The sequence below is a fragment of the Pelodiscus sinensis genome, chromosome 17, assembly GCF_052426305.1.
Source record: "Pelodiscus sinensis isolate ZL-2025 chromosome 17, ASM5242630v1, whole genome shotgun sequence".
NCBI classification, from domain to species: Eukaryota; Metazoa; Chordata; order Testudines; family Trionychidae; genus Pelodiscus; species Pelodiscus sinensis.
Window position 1 is genome coordinate 7220803 of NC_143068.1, and position 25004 is coordinate 7245806.

Genomic DNA, 25004 nt, shown 5'->3' on the forward strand with positions numbered 1-25004 from the left:
GGCTGCCAAGCAACTTTAGGAGATTCTCAAGCCCTTGTTAGCGAATAGATAACTACAGCCTCTCTGGCTGGAATCGCAGGCTACCCAAGGATGTTTCACAACACACAAGTGGGGGCCGTCCAGAAAAAAAATAAACAGTTAAAACCTTTCCCTCACACACTGTTATAATTAGCTTGAGGGCGTGGGAGGACGTAACTGAAAAGCCACCCTAAAAGCCAACTAGTGGGAATTTAATTTGAAGATGTAATCACTAGAAGCTAAATCTGCCCTAACAAGGAGACACATTCTGCAAAATAAATCTCCTTACAGAGCATGGTTGAGTGATCCACCCCAGAGTCAGCAGCATAGATCAACTGCTGCAGCATGGATGTTATGAAAACCCTATACTGAGAAGTTTAAAATTAGTAATAGTTGACTGCAATAATACACATTTGGATTTACCTATTGAAAAGAATTAGGAGGTGTGGGGGCTAAAGGGAAAGCCCATCCTCCTTACCACATTAATACTGGACAAACCTGTGTCATTGAAAAAAAAAAGGTCATTTAGCAGGAATCAGGACAGATCATAAGAAGGAAAAAGCATGTGAAAGGGGAAGGCAAAAGGTTTGGAGCCCTATGGGCATAGTGGAAGGAATAAGGAAAGTAGGAATACAGTTATTGGAAAGTTAAATTAATAGGAATGAGAAACGTTTTCTTTGGAAGAACGAAGCAAGTGATTTGAGGGTATGTGAAGGTGAAAAATGGACTCTGTGGGAGTGTAGAAGGAATTAAGCGATTGTTGTAATATATGAAGGGAAACCTGCTTTAAAAAGTGACTCCTTGTTTCTTGCAGCCTTTTTCAATAATCCAGGCAAAGAAACAATCAAATTTAACTATTTGGCTACAGACACTTTTGTTAAATCTGCAAAAGGAAAATAAGGAATTCGATTGACACTTTTGTTAAATCTGCAAAAGGAAAATAAGGAATTCGATTGACACTTAACTGGTTAACTGTATAAAAGAATGAAATCTATACATTCAATCCTTAAGGTTAAATTTACTCTTTAAGAAAACAAATCTTTGTTTTAAGAATCCAAGCCCTGAAACTTCACTGTGTCTCTGTTCAAGGCTGAGTTGATAACACTTTTGACTTGCTTTCAAATCCAACATTATATGTGAATACAGGCTGCCTGGCTATTTCAAAGGAATATAAAACACCTGTCCCCTCAAGTAAATTGTCCAAATGCAAACAAAATATTTATAAGCGCCCATTTAACAAAATTTAATGTCAATATTATTATTACTAAGTAACACTGTATATGATTCTTTTCAGGAAAAGAAAAGCTTTTTGCTTGCTGGAACAATAACTGACCAACACCTTGTGCTAAGGAAAAGCATTATAGCTTCACACATTAAGCCTGATCTGTGGTACAAGAGGGAAACTGAGGCATGCCACCGTTGGGGAGGGCTAGCAACTCTAGAGGTAATTCGAGGGAGTGGAAGGTCACGAGTACCGATGAAGCGCCCTTGTTCTCGTAAAGTTGTAGCTCACTCGCCCATGGAAGTGGTAAGGAACTAGCTGTAATTGGTTCCCCTAACAGATCTTAGGCAGTATTTTAAGTTATAATGGGCCACCCTGACGGGGGAAGAAATGTTTTCTTGTCTTTCAGATCATCAGAAAGCGCTGGTGCCAGCTGAAGAAAAACAACAAACAACAACAACATCAAAAAACCATGGTTCTGTGTCATGACATAATAAGTTTGTGTTCTATCCAAGTTTGTCTCTTAATTGTAATACGTATTGCAAATATTGTTGTGTGTAGGATATTGTTTTAATGAAAGGATAATTTGAGTAAAGTAGAAGCATTAATTTAAACCATCAAAATTAATAATTGGGCCCAATCAATTGGCAACTTTAAAATTCAGTGAAAGGATAATAGTTTGGAAATTGTTTAGGCTAGGAGAATGTTAACAATGTCTCCACAGGTGAACAAAAAAGGAACTGGAAGGAAGTAAGGAGTGCAGCACGTGAACAGAAGGACTGGGAGTGGGGTACCAGCCCTTTCCCCCACCGGATTGGTTTTGCTTTAATGGCTACACAAATGAAATATTTAGCTTCTGCAAATTTGCACACCAACCATAAAAGTGGTTTGGCCAGAGATAATAAGAAATCTATAAGTAACAACACGGGCAAGTGGGACATCAGCATATTTAAGTAAAGATGCCCACAACAATGAGGAAACTAGTAACCTCACCATTGCAATAACAGCTACTTGCCCTGCTACTCATTGGTGCCTGATGCCTTAAAAGGCCTCAAGAATTATGGAATTGCATGGGTTCCTATTAACAATTAAACATCTGTGAACCATGCTTGGTCCTATAAAAGAAACAGTGACTCTAGTCAATGTAACCTCCTTCAAGTCACATACATAGAACAAATACACACTAAGGCTACGTCTACATTGGCCCCTTTTCCGGAAAGGGCATGGTAATTTTTGAAATCGCAATAGGGAAATGCGCGGGGGATTTAAATATCCCCCGCAGCATTTAAATAAAAATGTCCGCCGCTTTTTTCCGGCTTTTAGAAAAGCCGGAAAAGAGCGTCTACACTGGCCCCGATCCTCCGGAAAAAGCGCCCTTTTCCGGAGGATCTTATTCCTACTTTGAAGTATAACAAAAAGGGGCCAATGTAGATGTAGCGTAAGGCTGTGTCTACACTGGGCCACTTATTCAGAAAAATCAGCCGCTTTTCCGGAATAAGCTGCGAGCTGTCTACACTGGCCCTTGAATTTCCGGAAAAGCAATGAAGCTCTACTGTACAAAATCAGCCGCTATTCCGGAAAAGCTACGCTGCTCCCGCTCGGGCATAAGTCCTTATTCCGGAACACTGTTCCAGAAAAGGGCCAGTGTAGAAAGCCCAGTAGTCTTTTCTGGAAAAAAGCCCCAATCGCTAAAATGACGATCGGGGCTCTTTTCCGGAAAAGCGCGTCTACATTGGCCACAGATGCTTTTCCAGAAAAAGGGCTTTTCCGGAAAAGCATCCTGCCAATGTAGACGCTCTTTTTCCGGAAATACTTATAACAAAAACTATTCTGTTTTAAGCATTTCTGGAAATTCATGCCAGTGTAGACACAGCCTAATAGCAATGGGGAATACACGGCTTTGGGCCTCCCCTCATTCACACATAATTATTTTGTTTATTGTAACAACATGAACACTACGAGGACAAAGAATACACAGTCCTCTAAGTTAAAGTTTGTATGGAATATTGTGGGAAAGAAGCTAAACACTGACATCAGGCCACTGAAGTTGGACCTACTGACTCCCACTGGGGCTTACCATTTAAAGCCCAGACATAGGTAACCCCTGAGGCATGGCTGTCATTTGTTAAACAATGGCCATTGCTAACATTCTCTCATTTGGATATTATTAACCAGGTCCTTAAGGACAAAATAGAGCCTCCCAATTGTGCATCGTGCCCTGAACAGACCCGTCTCAGAACCAGGACAACTGTCACTGGTCCTTACCTTGGTGATGTTCCACACTGGTATAGACTAGCTGTGTGCTAGACTGGCTAATCAAATTGGCAAGTGCCTGATTAGGCAACGAAGGGGCTTAGCAGATACCATCGCAGATTGGTTTGGGCCTGGAAACTCTGTCAGCAACACTTATGTCATAGCCCAAAAATTGTATGAGAATCCAGGCTGGTAGATGCAGTAATATCCAGTGCCCGTAAAGGCCTAGACACCAGCCAAGCCAACCGATTGATCCTGAATAGTTTGAAGGATCTGTCCAGCTCTGTGTCCATTTCACTAAACCTAACCAGCTATTTGGACCAGAGATTAATTGGATTGTTAATTAATGGAACAAAATTAAAGGTATTAGAAGGCCAGTATTGAAGAATAGTATAGCTTTGACCACCCAGCCCTTATGGTGGTGAGTCCCCATCTCCCCCGTGCCTACCAATGGGAGTGGGGAAGAAGAGAATACACGAGGACCCAAAGGCCCACCTGGACAGGGCATAGTATAACAGTTTGTTTTTGGCCCCTCTGGGGATTCCTCACTCAGATCAGATCAGAATGGTAACCTCCCTGCCTGTACCAAAGCAGGAGCATATAGATAGATCGAGGGCATCGCTTATTCTGAAGGTGTGGGAGCCTTCCTATACCCAGGGATTGTTGCACCCACTTTGATAAGGAAATTTTATGTACCTGCCCATTTAACATCATGACGAATCTGCCTAGGTTTGATGTGGTTGTCTCAGAGAAACAAAAACATCAAGCTGGTCCAAATAAACGGTACCTACTGGTGTTTGACTACCCAGACAGATCACTCCATCCTGCCCCTCTACATATCCGTCTGTGTGCATAACAGCCCCTCGCCTAACATGAGATTCTGAGTGGCACGGCGGAAGTAAGTACCTAGAGGAGGGTTTACTGGCCCTGTAGGCGAAGATCGAGGAATTGGTGGCCAATGCCCAAAGATATATCGGGGCTGGCCGTCTGAGGTACACAGATAGGGAGACACCGTGGACCATGCCAAACACCTACCTCTGCAGCACTCAACCAGGCAGTAGAGGTCAAACCTATAATCATGGGCAGCGCCAGTAAGGCGATGAAATATCTTAAAGATGGAGTTGAATAGTGTTTGTCAAATTATGTGGGAAGTTTCGATTATAACATTTATAACAGTGCTGGTGCTGTACTCGTACTTCCAGACTAAATTAAAACCCCTTAAATTGTATTTAACCTGGTGGCTTAAGGAGAACCCCAAAGTCAAGAGAAAGGAACTATAGGAGTAAACTGAGGCAATCCATGGTATCTTGCTGAGAACTGACAACTCAAACCTGAAAGTATTAGGCCAGCTTGGGAAGTAAAACAGTTCAACAGTTACTGTGACCCTGGTTCCCCTGGCAACCACATTCCAAAAGGGCCTCACTTTGATAAGGCTGGTACCAAACAACCAAACAACCGCGTGGGATTGTTTTTACGGTTTGCTTTATTCCTAGGAAATAACCTTGGTTCCAAAGGAGCTAGCTGGCTTTTAGCTCACAGAATAGAGACTCTTATGTCCATCAGCGAAAGACCGCTCTAGAAAGACCTTTACCAAGTTTTGCTAAAGTGAAGTGCCAAGAACTGACTGTTGGCCAATGCTTCTCACTGCAAAAAGATCCCTCCATCTCGAAATGATCCTACCCCGAATGCTGATAAGCCTCTCTCTTCTGGTCCTGCTTTCCTATCTGCTGGACACCAGAAGAACCAAAATATTACAGGGTGATGTGCTGGTAACCTCTCCCCTGCATGATGCTGAACCACAACTGTTTCAAGAAAAAAAAAGAGGAAAAGTCCGCTCCTCTGACACCGCCAAAGCCCAAAGGTTTCTGACTACAAAAGGATATTAAGAACTGACGTTGGTGAAAGAAGTGAAGTATTGTATATTGCCAAGGAGAAACTTGTGAGAGTGGTTTCGGTTTCTCTCTTTGATCTGGACTCTGTGCTTATGGACAGGTACCATCAGCATGTACCTGCCTTCCCTAATTTGGTTACTAATTATGATATGTTGTATGATGTTACTAAAATTATAGAACAGCCCCATCATAGAATTATATTGGGGATATTAATGATTATATTGCTTTTGCTTATTAAAAGTTTCATATTTGATTGCTGTTGTAAAAGAGGTAGTAATAGAAATAGCTTTTATGTTTGTACTAATTATGTAATGTTTAATGAAAATAAAGGTTTAGAAAGATAGTTGTGCTGTAAGCACAAAAGGGGGGATTTTGGAGGCAGGAAAAGGGAATAAGGGAATTTGTGTGCAGCCATCTTGGTCTTGTTAACAAGAGAGCAAGCGTCAGGCTAAGTCTGTGGCCTGACAACACGAGATCTGTAATTAGACACTGCCTTTGCCTCTCGCCTCCATACGGAGATAAGGATAGAATGCTGACTCTGGCAGGGACCTTGAGATAAGGAGCATCTGGGTGGAACTAAATAACTGTTAGCCATTGGTGTTTGTAATGGGAAGGAGACTAATTGTTATTGTTATTATATCTAATAGACAGTATATAAATTGCTTGTATTGGAAGATCTGCCTCTGAGGGGGGGGGCTTCCCCCCGTCCAAACCAGTTTTTCCCTTGCTGCAGCTCGTAATAAAACTGCCTCTGGCTACTTGTTGCTTACAAACTCAGAGTGAGGACAATGTTTTCTTCCACAAAAGTTCATTTGAACTAACAGCCATTAGTTCGAATTAACTTTGATAGGCACTGCACATGCAAACTGCTAGTTCGAACTTAATTCGAACTAGCGGAGTGCTTAATTCGAACTAGGTAAACCTCATTCTTCGAGGACTAACGCCTAGTTCAAATTAAGTAGTTCGAATTAAGGGCTGTGTAGCCATTTAATTCGAACTAGTTGGAGGCTAGCCCTCCCCAGCTTGCCCTGGTGGCCACTCTGGGCCAAGCCAGGGAAAGTCTTCTGCCCACCTCCTGACCCCGGAGCCCTTAAAGGGCCACGGTCTGGCTACGGTGCCCATGTCAGGTGTAAGACTGCCAACACCCTGCCAGCAGTCCCTGCACCTGGCACGGCACGAGCCAGCCACCTGCTGCCACCCAGCCCTCTGCCTCTTCCCAGGACCAGGCTGGCAGCTCCCAGGAGCCTGCATGGGGCCGCAAGAGGCGGGTGCCCGCCTGGTCTAGTGCAGAGATCGTGGACCTCATTCAGGTTTGGGGAGAGGACTCCAACGTCCACAATCTCCGCACTAGGCACAGGAAAGTGGCCGTCTAGGGCAGAATAGCTGCCAGCCTGGCCACCAAAGGCCACATGCGAACCCAGGAGCAGGTTTGCATGAAAATTAAGTTGGTCCAGTGAGACCCCCAACCCTGAGCCCTGAGCTTAGAACATAAGAACGGCCGTACTGGGTCAGACCAAAGGTCCATCTAGCCCAGTAGCCTGTCTGCCAACAGCGGCCAACACCAGCTACCCCGGAGGGGATGGACCGAAGACAATGACCAAGCCATTTGTCTCGTGCCATCCATCTCCAGCCTTCCACAAACAGAGGCCAGGGACACCGTTCCTAACCCCTGGCTAATAGCACTCCATGGACCCAACCTCAATGACTTTATCTAACTTCTCTTTAAACTCTGTTATAGTTCTAGCCTTCACAGCCTCCCGAGTTCCACAGGTTGACTATTTGCTTTGTGAAGAAGACCTTTCTTTTATTAGTTTGAAGCCTGCTACCCATTCATTTCATTTGGTGTCCTCTAGTCCTTATATTTTGGGAACTAATGAAGAACTTTTTGTTATGCTCCCTCTCCACATCACTCATGATTTTATACGCCTCTATCATATCCCCCCTCCGTCTCCTCTTTTCTAAGCTGAAAAATCCCAGTCTCTTTAGCCTCTCTTCAAATGGGACCTGTTCCAAACCTCTAATCATTTTAGTTGCCCTTTCCTGAACCCTTTCCAAGGCCAAAACATCTTTTTTGAGGTGAGGAGACCACATCTGTACACAGTACTGAAGATCTGGCGTAACATAGTTTTATACTTCCCCTCCTTCTTCCCCTGGCTTCCCCCTTCCAGCTCCCTCCTCCCAGGTTTCCTCCTCCCCTCTCCCACACTCTCCCCCTCTTCTGTCTCCTTTTCCCAGTCTCCCCAGAGGTTAATCCCCCCCAAGTTTTGTTAAATAAAGAGAGTTTCTATTTTTGAACACACGTGTCCTTTATTTTTTACATCAGGAAGGGAGGCTAGGAAGGGGTAAGTGGAAGGAGGTGATGGAGGAATGGGGCACAAGCCCCCAATGGGGAGGACTGGGGTGGCTCTGCGGGCTCCTCGGGATGGAAGCTCTCTTGCCGAGCCTCCTGGATCCTGACAGCCCCCCGATTGACCCCCCCCCAAAACGCTAATTCAAATTAGCTTTTAGGTCTAGATGCATTAATTCGAATTGGCTTAGTTCTAATTAACTAATTCGAATTAAGTTAGTTCAAATTAGTGCTGTAGTGTAGACAAACCCTTACATCTTGACATTTTCAGTCCAGTCTGTTACACAATTGCCTTTTTCAAACAGGTTAGGTGCATAAGCAAGCACCAAAGAAAATCAGATCCTGCTTTCTCAAGTAGTGCAAGAGCATTGAGAGCTGTTCTAACAGTGTATTCCTGAATAGGAAGTGATGTAGCTACAGTGACATAGAGTTCCCAAGGGTTCAGTCCAACCTTTATAATGCAGAACAGTTTATATGCCGTTCTAAATTATGCCAAGGGCTGCAACAGTCACTGGCTGGTTCCAGAACTGGTAGAATGTGTAGCCTATCAAGTTACTTTCCTATCATGCTAATAATATGTTTGTGTTAATTTAGCTTAATTCGGTAATAGTTAAAAGATGTGATGTAAGAAATCTTCTCAAAGCTGCTCTCAGCATTCCCGTAGACTGTTTGTGTTAGCTTGACTGATGTCTGGATTCAGGTGTAATACACTAGGCCTTATTTCTGCCCAAGTTTGTGAAGGTCGCTAATACTAACACAGCAGCACTCAACTCCGTGGGGGATGGCTTTGCCATTAACCCACCTGGGTACAGCTCTGTGCCCTTTCCTAGCTGGGACCAAGACATGTTGGTATATAAGAGTCTAGCAAGAGCCCAAATTAGTGGTCCTGCTGCTTGTACCTGTCTGTGTGCATATGCTGCTTGCCTTCCCCCCACACAGCCAACCACAAATCTGTTGGTGCCCTGCACTGTGTGGCAGTCCAGATGCCATTAGGTGTAGGAGCAGCATAGGTGCAGTACAACCCAGCCCTAAGATGTCTGGTGAGTTGAGTATAACAAGATGGCACTGCTTCTGAATGCACTTTCCAATGAGTGCCATGTCTGCATTACAATCAATTAGAGGACAGGGTTGCACTTGAATGAAAGAACATACATAAGCTCACAGTCCAGGTCATAGAATCATAGGACTGGAAGGGACCTCGAGAGGTCATCGAGTCCAGCCCCCCGCCCTCAAGGCAGGACCAAGCTCCGTCTACACCATCCCTGACAGATGTCTATCTAACCTGTTCTTAAATATCTCCAGAGAGGGAGATTCCACCACCTCCCTTGGCAATTTATTCCAATATTTGACCACCCTGACAGTTGGGAATTTTTTCCTAATGTCCAATCTAAACCTCCCTTGCTGCACTTTAAGCCCATTACTCCTTGTCCTGTCCTCAGAAACCAAGAGGAACAAATTTTCTCCTTCCTCCTTGTGACACCCTTTTAGATATTTGAAAACCGCTATCATGTCCCCCGTTAATCTTCTTTTTTCCAAACTAAACAAGCCCAGTTCATGAAGCCTGGCTTCATAGGTCATGTTCTCTAGACCTTTAATCATTCTTGTCGCTCTTCTCTGTACCCTTTCCAATTTCTCCACATCTTTCTTGAAATGTGGCGCCCAGAACTGGACACAGTACTCCAGGGCTGTGTCCAGACTCAGGGTTTTTTTTGAAAAAAGTAGCCTTTTTTCGAAAAAACTTCCCCTGCGTCCAGACTCAAGCCGCGTTCTTTCGAAATTAATTCGAAAGAACGCAGCTTTTCTTTCGATGGCGGTAAACCTCAATTTACGAGGAAGAACGCCTTCTTTTGAAAGTTCCTCTTTCGAAAGAAGGCGTTCTTCAATGTAAATAGGGCTTCTTCAAAAGAGAGCATCCAGACTCACTGGATGCTTTCTTTCGAAAAAGCAAGCCGCTTTTTCGAAATTTCTCCGTGCAGTCTAGACGCTCTCTTTCGAAAGAGCCTCTTTCGAAAGATGCTTTCGAAAGAGCCTCTTTCGAAAGAGGCTTGCAGTCTAGACATAGCCCAGCTGAGGCCTAACTAGTGCAGAGTAGAGCGGCAGAATGACTTCACGAGTTTTGCTTACAACACACCTGTTGATTCAACCTAGAATCATATTTGCTTTTTTTGCAACAGCATCACACTGTTGACTCATATTCAACATGTGGTCCACTATGACCCCTAGATCCCTTTCCGCCATGTTCCTTCCTAGACAGTCGCTTCCCATCTTGTATGTATGGAACTGATTGTTCCTTCCTAAGTGGAACACTTTGCATTTCTCTTTATTAAACTTCATTCTGTTTACCTCTGACCATTTCTCTAACTTGCTAAGGTCAAGTAATATGGGGTTATATTTTATCTTTTGTCCATGTTGCAACAGGCTGTTTGCAAGATCAGCAGAAGTGGAGGTTAGCAGACTTCTGTGGTTGAGACATGATCTCACCCAGATGGTTTCCAGGGACTGAAAAAGGGGAACTTAAATCTGGACTTTTCACCCACACAGGATGGTAGGGAAAATTCCCTCAGACTCAGCAGTTGTATTATTAAATATAAGTCCCAAATAATTGGTTCAGGCTGAATTGAGCAATTAGTACACAGGTTGTGATAGTTAGGCAACAAATTGACATATATGATAATAAGTTAAGAGCAATGATACATTAACCAATAGGAAAAGAACACTTCAGCATTAGAAACATCCCCCTATTGAATATGCATAAAACATGTTATTGTCAGTGTCACACAGTATAAAAGTGGGACCCCAGCCCAGGGGCGATAGGGAGGAGAAGATGTAGTCCTTGGAATGGCCAGAGTGATGGCTCCTGGTGATGGGTAAGATAATGAGAAGGATGATCGGCTAACACCTAAGATTGTCCTAGAAGGAATGATGTACTTATATGGTAAGGAAATATGGATGGACATTCCGTCTTCTGAAATTGGGGTGTTTGTGACTGTGCTAACCATATTAAATAACTGTAAATATTGTAAATATACAAGAGTTTCTATATTGGGAGTGTTGCAACCGTGCACATCAGGTTTCCCAATTGTATAACTGACTACTGGTCCTGATCCTGGGAGAAAGAACCTGTCAACCCTAAAGGTGGGTAATTAGAATTTAAACATAATTTTAGATCAGGCTACAAAGGGAAAGAGGGATTTGTGAAGCGCAACAAGGTTTAGGAATGTGTCCTTAATTTGCACATCTGAGTAATATGAATGAATGCCTAAACTGAGCAAGTGTATGTACAAATGGACAGTTCTAATCATTTGCACATTTACTCCATCTGCATGCCTAACTTGTAAAATCCATACTCCAAATGTGCCTTGCAAAGAAATTCATGAAAGGATATGTCACTGAACAGGAAACCTACACCCATATGCAGGATGACCGTCCATCCTGTTTTTAACAAGGCAATCCCACATTTATGCCCTCTTGTAGTTGTCCCAATTTTTTTTTTTAAATGGGCAAATTTTCAGCTCCAGCACTGAGCCTCAGCAGCCTCTTGAATGTGGCTGACAGGTGAATGTGGCTAGAGCAAGGCAGCAATTATTCCCTTCTCTGGGACGAGTGCTAGAGAATTTTGTTGAATTTGATGGACACAAGGCTTATTTTTTCTCCCTAGACAAATGCTCAACACTGTCCAGAGAAGTCTTCAGTGACCCTTACATAAAACAGGGACTTGCTTTCGCAAGCAAGCCAACAGCCACCTTTCCGAAGATGGTAGAGGCAAGTGAGAAAAAAGACTCCTTGGTGACAGAAGTTGCACTGTATATTCCTACCCTTCAAAATAATTTAGTCCCCCACCTCCTAGCCAGTGCTGCAGGGCTGAAGCATCACAGAAAAACCTCCCATGGCAGGGGGCTCAGGACAAAGGGCTGTGATGTGGGGGTACTGGGGCTGCCCAGGGAGTTAAGGGTGGTGCTGTTCCAACTGCAGCTCCTCTGGGAGGGTGATGGGGGCAGTAGCTCATCCCAGGGGGCCAGGGCTGCAGTGCCCAGCCCCTTACCCCCCAGCCCCCATTTGATGGCTCCTGGCAGGGCAGTTGTCTGGCTCCCTCAGCCAGTTAGTCTGCCTGAACCTCAGTGGCTCCTTGGGGAGGGAAGGGTCAGGGCTGAGCTGCTTCTTCCCCCGACCCCCATCTTCTACCCAATCTCCTCAAGGACTCAGGTTAATATCAGCCTTTCCAACCCTTCTTAACGACTGGGGCCCTCCATGGACCAGAGTCCTCAGTGTTTGCTGGATCACAACAAAAAGCCTTGAGCCTGTTGAAAAGCAGATCATTTACAAAAAAAATCCTCCTGTCTGTTGGTCACTGGAGGATCCAGTTTGAACTACTTTATGCTAAATTCTCCAGAGGTGGCTTCAAAAGGCTGATAACGGGAGGAATTGCATTAACATATCTTCTCCTCTTAGAGAAGTTATATACAATCTTGGCAATAATAAACAATTAAATTTTTAATACAATAGACCCCGAAGGCATGAAACTTATCTCAATAAGATCTAATTAAATTCAGTAAGGTTTGGCCAAAATATTGCAGACTATTGTTGTATCAGTCATAGGATCCCTCATGGCTTTGCAGATGAGGTACCAACTTTCAGACTAATGGCATACATCTTTTGCTTCTGTCCTCCAATTATGTGTTCCTACCCATTACGCTAGACACACCACAAACAAAAGATGCATATCTCCTCTGGCAATGGGTCTATCACCTGAAGACAAAGGATAGGTAAACCATACAAGTGAAGTTATCCGGGTGAAGATTGTATTATGAAGATATAACTAAAGCTCTGGATAATACACTGATATTAGATATATGGATTAAATTAAATTCCATAAGGGAACTAACATGGTCACAGTAATTAAAAAGGAAGATGTTTATTGGCTGCATTTTGTGAAGACCGGAAGGAAATGATATGGCAGGGATAGGAGGTGACTGCAGTATTCAGTTGGGTGATGATGAAAGCCTGAAAGCACAATAGCTTTAGAAGGCAAAAGAAAGGGAATAATATCTTGGAAACAATGTGGAGGAATAAAAAGCAGACTTGGCAATGGCCTGGATGTGGGGCAATGGAGATATTCATGGGTCACATTTGGACATGATTTAAAATGCAGCTATTTACTAGATTATGCATTTCAGTGGCAAAGTACCATGAGGATTATAATCTGTTCAGACCTTCTTTAAATACCTACTAAAATCTCTGACACATCCTCGCTATCCTGATTAATACAGATGAATGCAGAAAGCATATAAGGAGTGGAAGATGGGAGGGATCAGTAAAGAAATCTTCCTTATTGAGGTTAGAGGATGTAGGGACAAAGTGAGAGAGGCTAAAAGTCAGGTAGAGTTGGACCTTGCAAAGGTAATTAAAACCAATAGTAAAAGGTTTTATAGCCATATAAATAGGGAAAAAAAAACAAAAAAAGAAGAAGTAGGACTGCTAATTACTAAGGATGGAGTGGAGGTTAAGGATAATCTAGGAATGGCCCAATAGTTAAATAAATACTTTGCTTCAGTCTTTAATGAGGATAATTAAGAGCTTAGGGATAATGGTAACATAACAAATAGGAATAAGGATATGGAGGTAGATATTACCATATCCAAGGTAAAAGCCAAACTTGAACAGCTTAATGGAAGCAAATCGGGGGGGCCCAGATAATTTTCATCCAAGAATATTAAAGGAACTGGCACATGAAATTGCAAGCCCATTAGCAAAATTTTTTAATAAATCTCTAAACTCAGGGGTTGTACCATTTGATTGGAGAATTGCTAATATAGTTCCTATTTTTAAGGGGAAAAAAAGTGACCCGGGTAACTATAGGCCTGTTAGTTTGACATCTGTAATATGCAAGATCTTGGAAACAATTTTGAAGGAGGAAGTAGTTAGAGACATTGCGGTTAATGGCAACTGGTACAAATTACAACATGGTTCTACAAAAGGTAGATCGTGCCAAACCAACCTGATCTCCTTCTTTGAGAAAGTAACAGATTTTTTAGATAAAGGAAATGCAGTGGATCTAATCTACCTCGACTTTAGTAAGGCATTTGATACAGTACCATATGGGGAATTATTGTTTAAATTGGACAAAATAGGGATTAATAGGAAAGTTGAGATGTGGATAAGCAACTGGTTAAAGGTGAGACTATAGCGAGTCATACTGAAAGGTGAACTGTCAGGTTGGAAGGTTACTAGCAGAATTCCTCAGGAATTCCTCAGGGATCAGTATTGGGCCAATTTTATTTAATCTTTTTATTGCTGACCTTGGCACCAAAAGTGGAAGTGTCCTGATAAAATTTGCGGATGATACAAAGTTGGGAGCTATTGCCAATTCAGAAAAGGATCGGGATATCATACAGGAAGATCTGGATGACCTTGTAAATTGGAGTGATAGCAATAGGATGAAATTTAATAGTGAGAAGTGTAAGGTTATGCATTTAGGGATTAATAAGAATTTTAGTTATAAGCTGGGGACACATCAGTTGGAAGTAATGGAGGAGGAGAAGGACCTCGGAGTCCTGTTTGATTATAGAATGACTATAGGGATAAGGAGGTGTTAGTGCCATTATACAAGGCATTGGTGAGACCACGTTTGGAATACTGTGTGCAGTTCTGTTCTCTCATATTTAAGAAGGATGAATTCAAACTGGAACAGGTACAAAGAAGGGCCACTAGGATGATCCAAGGAATGGAAAACCTGTCTTATGAAAGGGGACTCAAGCAACTTGGCTTGTTTACCTTAACCAAAAGAAGGCTGAGGGGGTACATGATTGCACTCTTTAAATATATTAGAGGGATAAATACCAGGGACGGAGAGGAATTATTTAAGCTTAATACCAATGTGGACACAAGAACAAATGGATATAAGCTGGCTAATAGGAAGTTTAGACTTGAGATTAGACGAAGGTTTCTAACCATTAGAGGAATGAGGTTCTGGAACGGCCTTCCAAGGGAAGTAGTGGGGGCAAAAGATCTATCTGGCTTCAAGATTAAACTAGATGGGTTTATGAAGGGGATGGTTTGATAAGATAACATGATCTTGGTAACTAATTGACCAGTATCAGTGGTAAATAGGTCAATGGAGGGATGATAGGAGTTACTATAGAGAACTTTCTGGGTGTCTGGCTGGTGAGTCTTGCCCACATGCTCAGGGTTTACCTGATCGCCATATTTGGGGTCGGGAAGAAATTTTCCTCCAGGGTAGATTAGCAGAGGCCCTGGAGGTTTTTTGCCTTCCTCTGTAGCATGGGGTACAGATCACAGCTGGAGGATTCTCTGCATCTTGGGGTCTTCAAACTATTTGAAGGCTTCAATATCTGAGATATAGATGAGAGGATTATTCTAGGAGGGGGTGGGTGAGATTCTGTGGCCTGCATTGTGCAGGGGATCAGACTAGATGATCATAATGGTTGCTTCTGACCTTAAAGTCTATGAGTCTAGAATACATTTGCACACACGTGGAAGAGAGTCTCGGCTACATACTCCTTCACGGCAATCTGTTCTCCTTACCTCATAGAGCGTAATGATACCATTAGTCTCATTTGGAGGCTTCCACTGAACATAGATCTTTTCTTCAAAGGGTCCTCCTTGGATAGATTCTAAGGGAACAGGTCCAGGAACTATAATGGAAAAGAGTGGAAAGTCAGTAACTCATCACAACAGTGACATGTGTATCCCCAGAAGCTGGAGATCTCCCAGCAATGACTCTCAAGCTGAGAAAGCATACAAACTGGACCAAAAGGGAATGTTTTAAAAGACATTAGTACCCATTGCTATTGGCTCATAGAATCATAAGGCTGGAGGAGACCTCAGGAGATCGTCAAATCCAACCCCCTGCTAAAAGCAGGGCTAATCCCAACTAAATCATCCCAGCCAGGATTTTGTCAAGCTGGGACTTTAAAACATCTTGGAATGGAAACTCTACCACTTCCCTAGGTAACCCATCCCAGTGCTTTACCACCCTTCTCATAAAATAGTTTTTCCTAATAACCAACCTAGACTTCATCCTTGACATTGGGGTCCAAAAGTAAACACACTGAATATTAACAACAAACATTCATGTAAAGAGGCTTCTATCTTTGTTTTATCTGGAGTATGGCGTCCAATTCTGCCCCGTCCCCATTACAGAAAGAACATGGATGCACTGGAGAAGGTCCAGTAGAGGGCACCAAAAATTATTATGGGGCTAGAGCACATGATTTATGAGAATACAGGACTATGTAGCACTTTAAAGACTAACAAGATGGTTTATTAGATGATGAGCTTTCGTGGGCCAGACCCACTTCCTCAGATCAAATAGTGGAAGAAAATAGTCACAACCATATATACCAAAGGATACAATTTAAAAAAAAGAACACATATGAAAAGGACAAATCAAATTTCAGAACAGAAGGGAGATGCGGGGGAAGAGGGGGGGAGAGGGAAAGGTAAATGTCTGTGAGCTAATGATATTACAGGTGATAATTGGGGAGGCTATCTTTGTAATGGGTAAGATAGTCAGAGTCTTTGTTGAGCCCCCCGCGTAGAGTGTCGAATTTTAGCATGAATGACAGTTCAGAGGATTCCCTTTCAAGTGCAGATTTAAAAGGCTTCTGAAGCAGGATGCAGGTAATTAATAGGAAGCCTTTGTCGACCACATTGCGTCTAGACTGCCGTGCTGTGCCGGATCAGCTGATTGTCAGCACAGCGCGGTGGCCATTTTTATTTTAATGAAGCTGGGATTATTTAAATCCCCACTTCTTTGACTATGCTGAATAAACTAGTCTAGATGTAGCCTATGATTCTATGATTCTATTGCAGCGTTTCAGTGATCTACTGTACCTAGTAGGGATGTAAGCGAAAGCTTATCAGATAGTTGACTAGTCCCTTGACTAGTCACTTCCTTCCCTATCAGAGGCAGCAAGTGGGGCAGCTTAAGAGCTGGTTCCCCCCAGCACCATCTCCATAGAATCATAGAACCATAGAGCTGGAAGAGACCTCAGAAGGTCATCAAGTCCAGCCTCCTGCTCTAGGCAGGACCAATCCCAACTAAATCAACCCGGCCAGGGCTTTGTCAAGCTGAGACTTAAACAACTCTAGGGATGGAGACTCCACTACTTCCCTAGGTAACACATTCCAGTGCTTCACTACCCTCCTAGCGAAATAGTTTTTCCTAATATCCAACCTGGACCTCTCCTACCACAACTTGAGACCATTGCTCCTTGTTCTGCCATCTGTCACTACTGAGAACAGCATTTCTTCATCCTCTTTGGAACCTCCCTTCAGGAAGTTGAAGGCTGCTATCAAATTCTTCGCTTCTGCAGACTAAACAGACCCAAGTCCCTCAGCCTCTCCTCATAAGTCATATGCTCCAGCCCCCGAATCATTTTGGTTGCCCTCCGCTGAACCCTCTCCAATGCGTCCACATCCTGTCTATAGTGGGGGGCCCAGAACTGGACACAATACTTCAGCTGTGGCCTCACCAGAGCCGAATAAAGGGGAATAATGACATCTCTGGATCTGCTGGCAATGCTCCTCTTAATGCAACCGAATATGCCATTAGCCTTCTTGGCTACAAGGGCACACTGTTGACTCACTGCAGCCTGGCTCAGTAGGGGCGGACAGCTGTTAGAGCAGGAACGAGGGCCCAAGCCCCAGAATCCCCGACCCAACAGCCAGGGAGGGCGTTGCCAGGCCCGCCGGACCCGCCACGGCCAGGCCCAAGCTGAGCCCGACCCAAACGTTAAAGCTCCAGCCAACCACCCAGGACCCAGGCGCTGGACCTACCACTGCAACCCCAGACGCTGACCTGGGAGGTGCCACTACAGCCACCCGACGCTCACCAACAGGTGGCACCGTGGCAGACCAGGGGAGTGACCCAGGGCAGGGAGCTGGAAAGGCCCCAGAGGGAAAGAACCCCCGCTGAGCCAGTGGTGGGAGCCTGCTGCCACTGATAGGGCCCTGGGTCGGGGTTGTTTTTAGTTTTTGACTGGTGTGTGCACTTCATAACTTGCATTTCTTTTATGCTTAAATGTAATTCTTTGAGAAGTGCATTCAAAAATGCCTAACCTGATGGTGGTTGTGATGGGCATATTCCTGCAACCCCTGGGATGGTCAGTACAGGGGCGTCTCCCTGTACTGTCTTTGCCTATAGACACTGTTCCTGCAGCTGGTTGTGGTGACAGTGATGCTCCTGGGTGGGTGGGGCTTGAACCTACAACCTTGGGGTCTGCCTTGACTATGCTTGCTGGTTGTCCTACTGCTCCTAGGATTGGTGGGACTTGAACCCCCCACCCTGCATTCCCTTTGGGAATGCCCTAGGCCCATGCCACTCTAGAACCCATTCCGCTGCTGTTTCTGTCAGAGTGTCCCTTATCTTTCCTTCCTAACGCGGGAGCCAGGTGCATCCCTGGGGTAGATGGTGTTGGCTGTCTGGCTGATCTCGGAATGGGGGGTTGGAAGGACTCAAGCCCCCAACCCTGCACTCCCCAGACAAATGCTTTGTCCCCTAGGACACTCCAGATCCCATCCTGCCACTCTTCCTTCCTTCAGAGAGTCCCCTCCCACACTCCACACCCCTTGGCCCAAGACCAGAGCCTGCACCCCAACTCCCTACTCCAGCCTGGTGAAAGGGAATGAGATTTGGGGAGGAAGGGAAATGGAGTGAGCAGGGTGAGGGGGAGGCCTTGGCAAAGGGGTGGAGCAGGAGCAGGGCCTCAAAGAACGGGTGGAAAGGAAGCTGGGCAAGAGTATTTGGGTTTGAGGTAGATCTTCCATTGCATGTAAATTGAAAAAGCAATCTTGTGGTTAAAAAGGTTGGAGACCACGGCTTTAATTATTTCTTTTCCAAACTGAAAAGGCCCAGTCTTAGGCCGTGTCCAGACTCAGGGGTTTTTTCGGGAAAAGTAGCCTTTTCCCGAAAAAACTTCCCCTGCGTCCAGACTCAAGCCGCGTTCTTTCGAAATTATTTCGAAAGAACGCGGCTTTTCTTTCGATGGCGGTAAACCTCATTTCACGAGGAAGAACGCCTTCTTTCGAAAGTTCCTCTTTCGAAAGAAGGCGTTCTTCAATGTAAAGAGGCCATCTTCGAAAGAGAGCATCCAGACTCGCTGGGTGCTCTCTTTCGAAAAAGCAGATTTCTCTTTCGAAAGAAGCCTGCAGTCTAGACATAGCCTTAGTAATCTAGCCTCATAGGGATGCTGTTCCTTGCCCCCTCATTATTTCTGGTGCCCTTCTTCTACGTTTTCCAAATCCAATATTTCTTTTTTTAGATGGGGTGACCAGATCTGCATACAGTATTCAAGATGTGTGCATACGATGATTTTATATAGAAGCAATGTGGTATGTTGTCTTATTATCTAGTCCTTTCCTAACGATTCCCAATATTCTGTTAGCTTTTAGTTTTTAACTGACACTGCATATTGAGCAGATGTTTTCAGGAATCTGTCCACAAGGATTCAACAATCTCTTTCTTGAGTGGTAACAGCTATTTTAGACCCTGTCATTTTTGTATCCATAGTTAGGATTATATTTTCCCATACATATTACTTTGGACTGAATTCAATCTGCCTTTGTGATGCCAAATCACACAGTGTTGTGAGATCTCTTTGTAACTCTTTGCAGTAGTCTTTGGATTAGTCATTGTTTATCCCTTTTTCAAGAACATTTATGAGAAGTTTAACATCAGTGATCCAAATGCAGATGTCTGCAACACAACAGTCCTACACTTTCTATTCCATTTTTTAAGTGGCGTACCCAGCAATATTTTCATGATGATCTAATGATCCTTCAATTACCTGAATAACTTGATGTGTGTTATTCTTGCTTCTTTTTATAACAGACTCTGGGCTCCAAAGGCAAAGCTCCAAGCAGCTCAAACTGTTGCATTTAAGAACTGTCTCTGGAGTCAGGGCATGCATTTTTAAGCAGAACTCAAGCATGAAATCCAGAGGTTTAAACTACGGGTGGGGGTAATGCCCCCCTAGGCTCCCATAAATGGTGCCCCTGCAGACAGGGCTGGGACTTAAAAACCTCTAGCAATGGAAATTCCACAACCTCCCTAGGTAAGCCATTCCAGTGTTTTTTCCTGATATCCAACGTAGGCACACCCCCCCCACACACACTTCAACTTGAGGCCATTGCTCCTTGTTCTGTCATTTGTCACCACTGAGAACAGCCTCTCTCCATCCTTTTTAGAACCCCTCCCCCTTTCAGGTAGTTGAAGGCTGCTATCAAACCCCACTCGCTCTTCTCTTCTGTAGACTAAACAGATCCAAATCCTTCAATCTCTCCGTGTGAATCAAATGCTCCAGCTCCCTTACCATTTTTGTAGCTCTTCACTGGACTTTCTCCAATGTGTCCACATCCTTACTGGAATGGGGCCCCCAGAACTGGATGCAATATTCCAGATGTGGCCTCTCCAGTGCTGAATAAAGGGCAATAATCTCGTCCCTAGATCTGCTGACAGTGCTCCTCCTAATGCAACCTTAGTATGCAGTTAGCCTTCCTGGCTATGAGGGCACACTGTTGACTCATATCCAGCTTCTCATCCACTGTAATCCACAGGTTTTTTTCTGCCAAACTGCTGCTTAGCCAGTCAGTCGGCAGCCTGTAACAGTGCTTGGGGTTCTTCCATCCAAAGTGCAGGACTCTGCACTTGTCCTTGTTGAACGTCGTCAGATTTATTTTGGCCCAATCCTCCAATTTGTCTAGGTCACTTCGGACCCTATCCCTGTCCTCCAGTGTATCTACCTCTCCCCCTAGCTTAGTGTCATCTGCAAACTTGCTGAGGGTGCAATCCATTCCCTCATCCAAATCATTAATAAAGCTGTCAAACAAAACTGGACCCATTACTAACCCTTGGGATATTCCACTTGATACCAACTGCTAGCCAGACATGGAGCTGTTGATCACTACCCATTGAACCTGACAATCTAGCCAGCTTTCTATCCGTGGTGGTCCCTTCTAGCTTTTTTTATCATGATGGTCACTTCTAGCCTGAACTCCTATGAATCCATCTTCACAAGTGTATCAAAAATAAGCTGTTTGTTTTCACTCTCAATGCCCTTCATAACCTATCTTCACTTATTCAGTACAGTATTGAAAAGTTGACTTCTGCCTCTGATTGGCCCTTGAGGTCCGTTTCTGTTGTTCATATTTAATGTTCAAAACAAGCATCTTTGTGTTTTCTCCAGTGCCCCACCTCATGCTTGGAAGAAAGCTCCCTGTAAACATATACAACATTACATCATCCTCTTTTAAATTCTCCTTTGCTTTGAGCCCTACACAAAAACCTTGACAATGATTGGTTGCTGCTGTGCCAAGACTACTGCTTTTCATGCTTACCAGTACTGTCTTATAAGTTCCTTGTATTGCCCTGTCTGTTATGACCATCTGTTGTCTTGCCTTATACTTAGATAGCTCTTGCCCTGAAGGGTTGCTAATCTTTTCCATTCTCTGTTTGTACAAAGCATCACACATCAGGGTCATGAGACTCCTAAATGACACGATAATACAAATATTAATAAATAATACTTCCTCGAGGAATTCCTCTTGGAATATGACTAGCAGAATCTGGCCTCATTAATTCAGCTTCATAGGTGTGCATGATATGTTAGGATCCATGTGACTTAGAATATCCAGAATTATCAAAAAGTTGCAATCTGGAAATTACAAATTATGTACCAAAATGTGCACTGATTGACAACAGACCCCATGTGGAAAAGACAGTATGCAATCATCTAATTAAAGGCTGCATTACAATGCATATGCACAAAGTGGTAGAATTAAGGTTGGACAAGCAACTGTAAATCTCAAATTTCCCAACTTGAGTACTTGACTCTACAAACTAAACAAAATTCTTTATCACATTTGGTATGTAATTTCCTAGGTTTTTTTTAAGGGAAGAAAGTAAAATTCAATTATATTAACTTGTAAGAAGCACAAGTACCAGCAGGGCTTCAAAACTGAGTTTTTCGCAGTGCAGCACACATTTCTACTATTTGAGCTACTAAATTAACCAGCTTCCCCTACAACAAATAAAATAAGCCATAGGGCTGGAGAAACTTGTCTTTGCCCATAGAGAGTTTAGCATGCAACATTTTCCCAGAATTGGACCCTTCGTTGCTGCCCGCCAGACATAAATATTACTTGAGGTTTCACAGTGCTTTACAGACATTATCCATACCACAAAAAGTAGATAAATATAAATAATCACTATTTTACTTGCCACCTAAGGAAATCTGATATGGAGTTGGTGAGGTACCACCTCCAAGCCCACAAAGCCATTTTTACCAAGTCATTTTCTGCCCAAAAAGTTACTTGGAATTTTAAACCATGGAAAAAACCCTAAACATTTTCTTACCATCCTCTTCAGTCTGTACCACCAGCTCCTCACTCTCCATTTTGCCCTCTGGATTAGAAAGTGCTAGCCTCAACTGGATGGTCATGAAGGGCCGCAGGCCTCGTAAGGTATAGTGTGATGATGTCTGGATGACTTCCTCTGCCTCATACTTCTGCTGGTTAAAGACATACTGGTACTGGACTGTTAGGTTGTAGCTGTGGCAACGGGTCACTGCATAACCAAATGGCTCCCATTGCAAGGTCAGCTGCCGGGAACGAATGTCAACAACTTCCACGTTCTGTGGTCCATGGACTGGATCTGTGCAACAAGTGAAAGAAATGAAAGGGCTTTACTGGAGGCAGGAATCTGTGTATCTAGAGTGCATTTTCTATGGTTCTTCTGCCCCAACTTGCTCTAGTAGCTGAGTGCCTGGCTATCTTTACATCATTGTCCTCACAAAATCCCTGTGAGGTAGAAAAATGCTACTATCAGCAATCTGCCAATGGGGAACTGAGATACAGAGAGATTCAGTGACATACTCAAGAGATCTGAGGTGGGGCACTAACTGAACCCAGTGCTCCCCCCTCCTAATCATGTTTTCTAATCACTGTACATCCTTCCTGCACAGGGAATGAGAACACAGAGGTGCAGTATGAAGGTTTATGAGAATGAGTTTGGGATCATCACCACACTTCACCAGTGGTACTGTTCTCTCTTTTTAACTGCACAGAGGCACTTAGACACTTGGTCTATGATCCTGTACCAACAGTTTTGAATGAGGGATTAGAGTATCCGCTCACCATACCATCATACATTCTTCATGGGACACATATTTATAGAACAGGTACTTCAGAAATACACCTTGACTGGATTAGACTACTTTTTGTATTCCTCCATCTGTGAAGCTAGGTACTTTAAGATCCTAACTTGCACACTTCTTGGAAATTTCACAGAGAAAGAGAAAAAAATTGAAAGTAATGAATTGGAATCTCATACTTTTTGGCAAATACATACATCTGCTGAGACTCTCAGAAGGAAGACGGTATGGATAGAGAGAGATCAGTTGTTGTGACCTGCACAGGATGTGCTATGTTTGTCTTCCTCCCAGAGGACAGAAGAGACTTCATCTGTACAAAATACAAGCTGGTATCCATATTGGAAAAGAAGGTTGAAGGATTAGAGGGCCAAGTATCTATCCTGAGTTCCATCAGAGAAAATAGAGACTTTCTGGATAAAAGGCAGCATTTGATACTGCAGGCACAACATACTGAAGAACCAAAAAGACCAGTGCAGAATGGGGAAAAAAATTGGCAACATGCAACCTCCAGGAGAAGAAAGACAACCCCAATCCAGATAGAGGTAAGTAACCACTTTCAGGCTCTCGGCAAAGGATTTTCAGTGGGGAATACTTTAGAAGAGACCTCTGAGGGAAGGGATCAGGAGACCCCACTGACCAGAAGACATGGGATGCATAATTCTAGGGACAGGGTCTTTAAAACCACCGTTCCCAAGAGACGGAGACAGGTGGTGGTGGTCAGGGAACTCCCTCCTAAGGAAGATGGAGTCATCTATCTGCCATCTAAACTGTGAAATTCAGGGAGTGTTCTGCTTGCTCAGGATGTGACTGAGAGTCTTTCGAGACTGATCAAGTCCTCGGACCACTATTTCTTCCTACTTTTCTGTGTAGGAACCAAAGACATTGCCAAGAAGTAAAAAATAGCATCTTATGGAAAGCTATGATTAACCACCCGAGTTATCATAGGGCACCATTATTTTTCACATATATATATACATGAAAAATTTATATATAGACTAGTTGACACACTATCATAAAGAGGCAGCAGGGGGGAGAAAGGAGGTAGTTCAAAGTGGCAGCATGATATGGAGCCTGGGGCCAGAGCCTACCCAACTGGAAACCCCAGAATGCGATAACCCCGAGGCAGAACCCAGCACATTTGTGATAATACGGCCCCTAGTCCTACTTCTGAGGCCAGCAGAGGAGTAAATTCCTTCTTAAAATCAGAGTCTGTGAGAACTGGGTCACTGCAGAGAGCTGTCTTGAGATCATTAAAAGCTTCTTCTGCCATAGTGGTCCATTTTACAATGTTGGGATCGCGAGCGCTGGTCAAGTCGGTCAAAGGGTATGCCCTGGAAGCGAAGTGGGGAATGAATCTGTGGTAATATCCAATCAGTCCCAAGAATGCCCTGACCTGCTTCGTTTCGGTTGGTCAGGTCCACTTCTGTATTGCTTCCACTTTTAGCAGGGGTTTGGACTCAATGACTTCTTGAGTCTGTTCCAAGCCTATGATTATATGATCTGAACTGCTATGTATTCCCACTGTACAGCTAGGAATTTCCCTTTCCTACATTTCTAGCTCTAATGGATCTCAAGTTATCACAACTTAACCATGCCATGGATATAGAACTCTATATTTCTGTACCTCAGGCCAGTACAAGTTTGGAATAATTATAGGAAACTTTCCTCTGGCAGTTTTTTTCCTTTTAAAATTTTGGTTATTTGAAAGTATCCATGGATCTGGAACCTACATAGATGCTGCAACAGAGGTTAATTATTGCTTGAAGGGCAGGAGAAGTAGTGATATAAGTACCATTTATGAGATGGATATCACAGCTACAGATGTTCTATAAAGTCTCAATGAAGTTCATTATTCTTATTCTTTCAACAGACTCAGCTTGAGGTAAAGATGCATTTGGAAGAATAATTTTCACCTGGCATTCCCAATTTATGTTTACAGCATAGCTTTTGACCAATAAACCTGTACTTTAGAATAGAGAACGAGGGAGAGGATAGTTGTATTTTATCCAAGGAGTGTGGAATGATTCAGTGAATGATTGAGGTGCATCACACCCAAACTTTTACATGGTATTTCTTTGCTACTTGTTAATATTACAACATAA

At 43.5% G+C, this 25004-nt stretch overlaps 1 protein-coding gene across 4 annotated transcripts in view; it reads right to left on the reverse strand.

The window, feature by feature from the left end:
• Positions 1–25004, reverse strand: part of PTPRT (protein tyrosine phosphatase receptor type T) — a 1034103-nt gene that overhangs the window by 354250 nt on the left and 654849 nt on the right. For all 4 annotated transcript variants that reach the window (XM_075901353.2, XM_075901347.2, XM_075901351.2 and 1 more), the window contains 2 exons: positions 22107–22403; positions 15275–15384 (listed from right to left, as the gene is read on the reverse strand). In XM_075901353.2, the coding sequence (XP_075757468.2) occupies positions 15275–15384; positions 22107–22403 (407 nt within the window). The remainder of the gene's footprint in view (positions 1–15274; positions 15385–22106; positions 22404–25004) is intronic.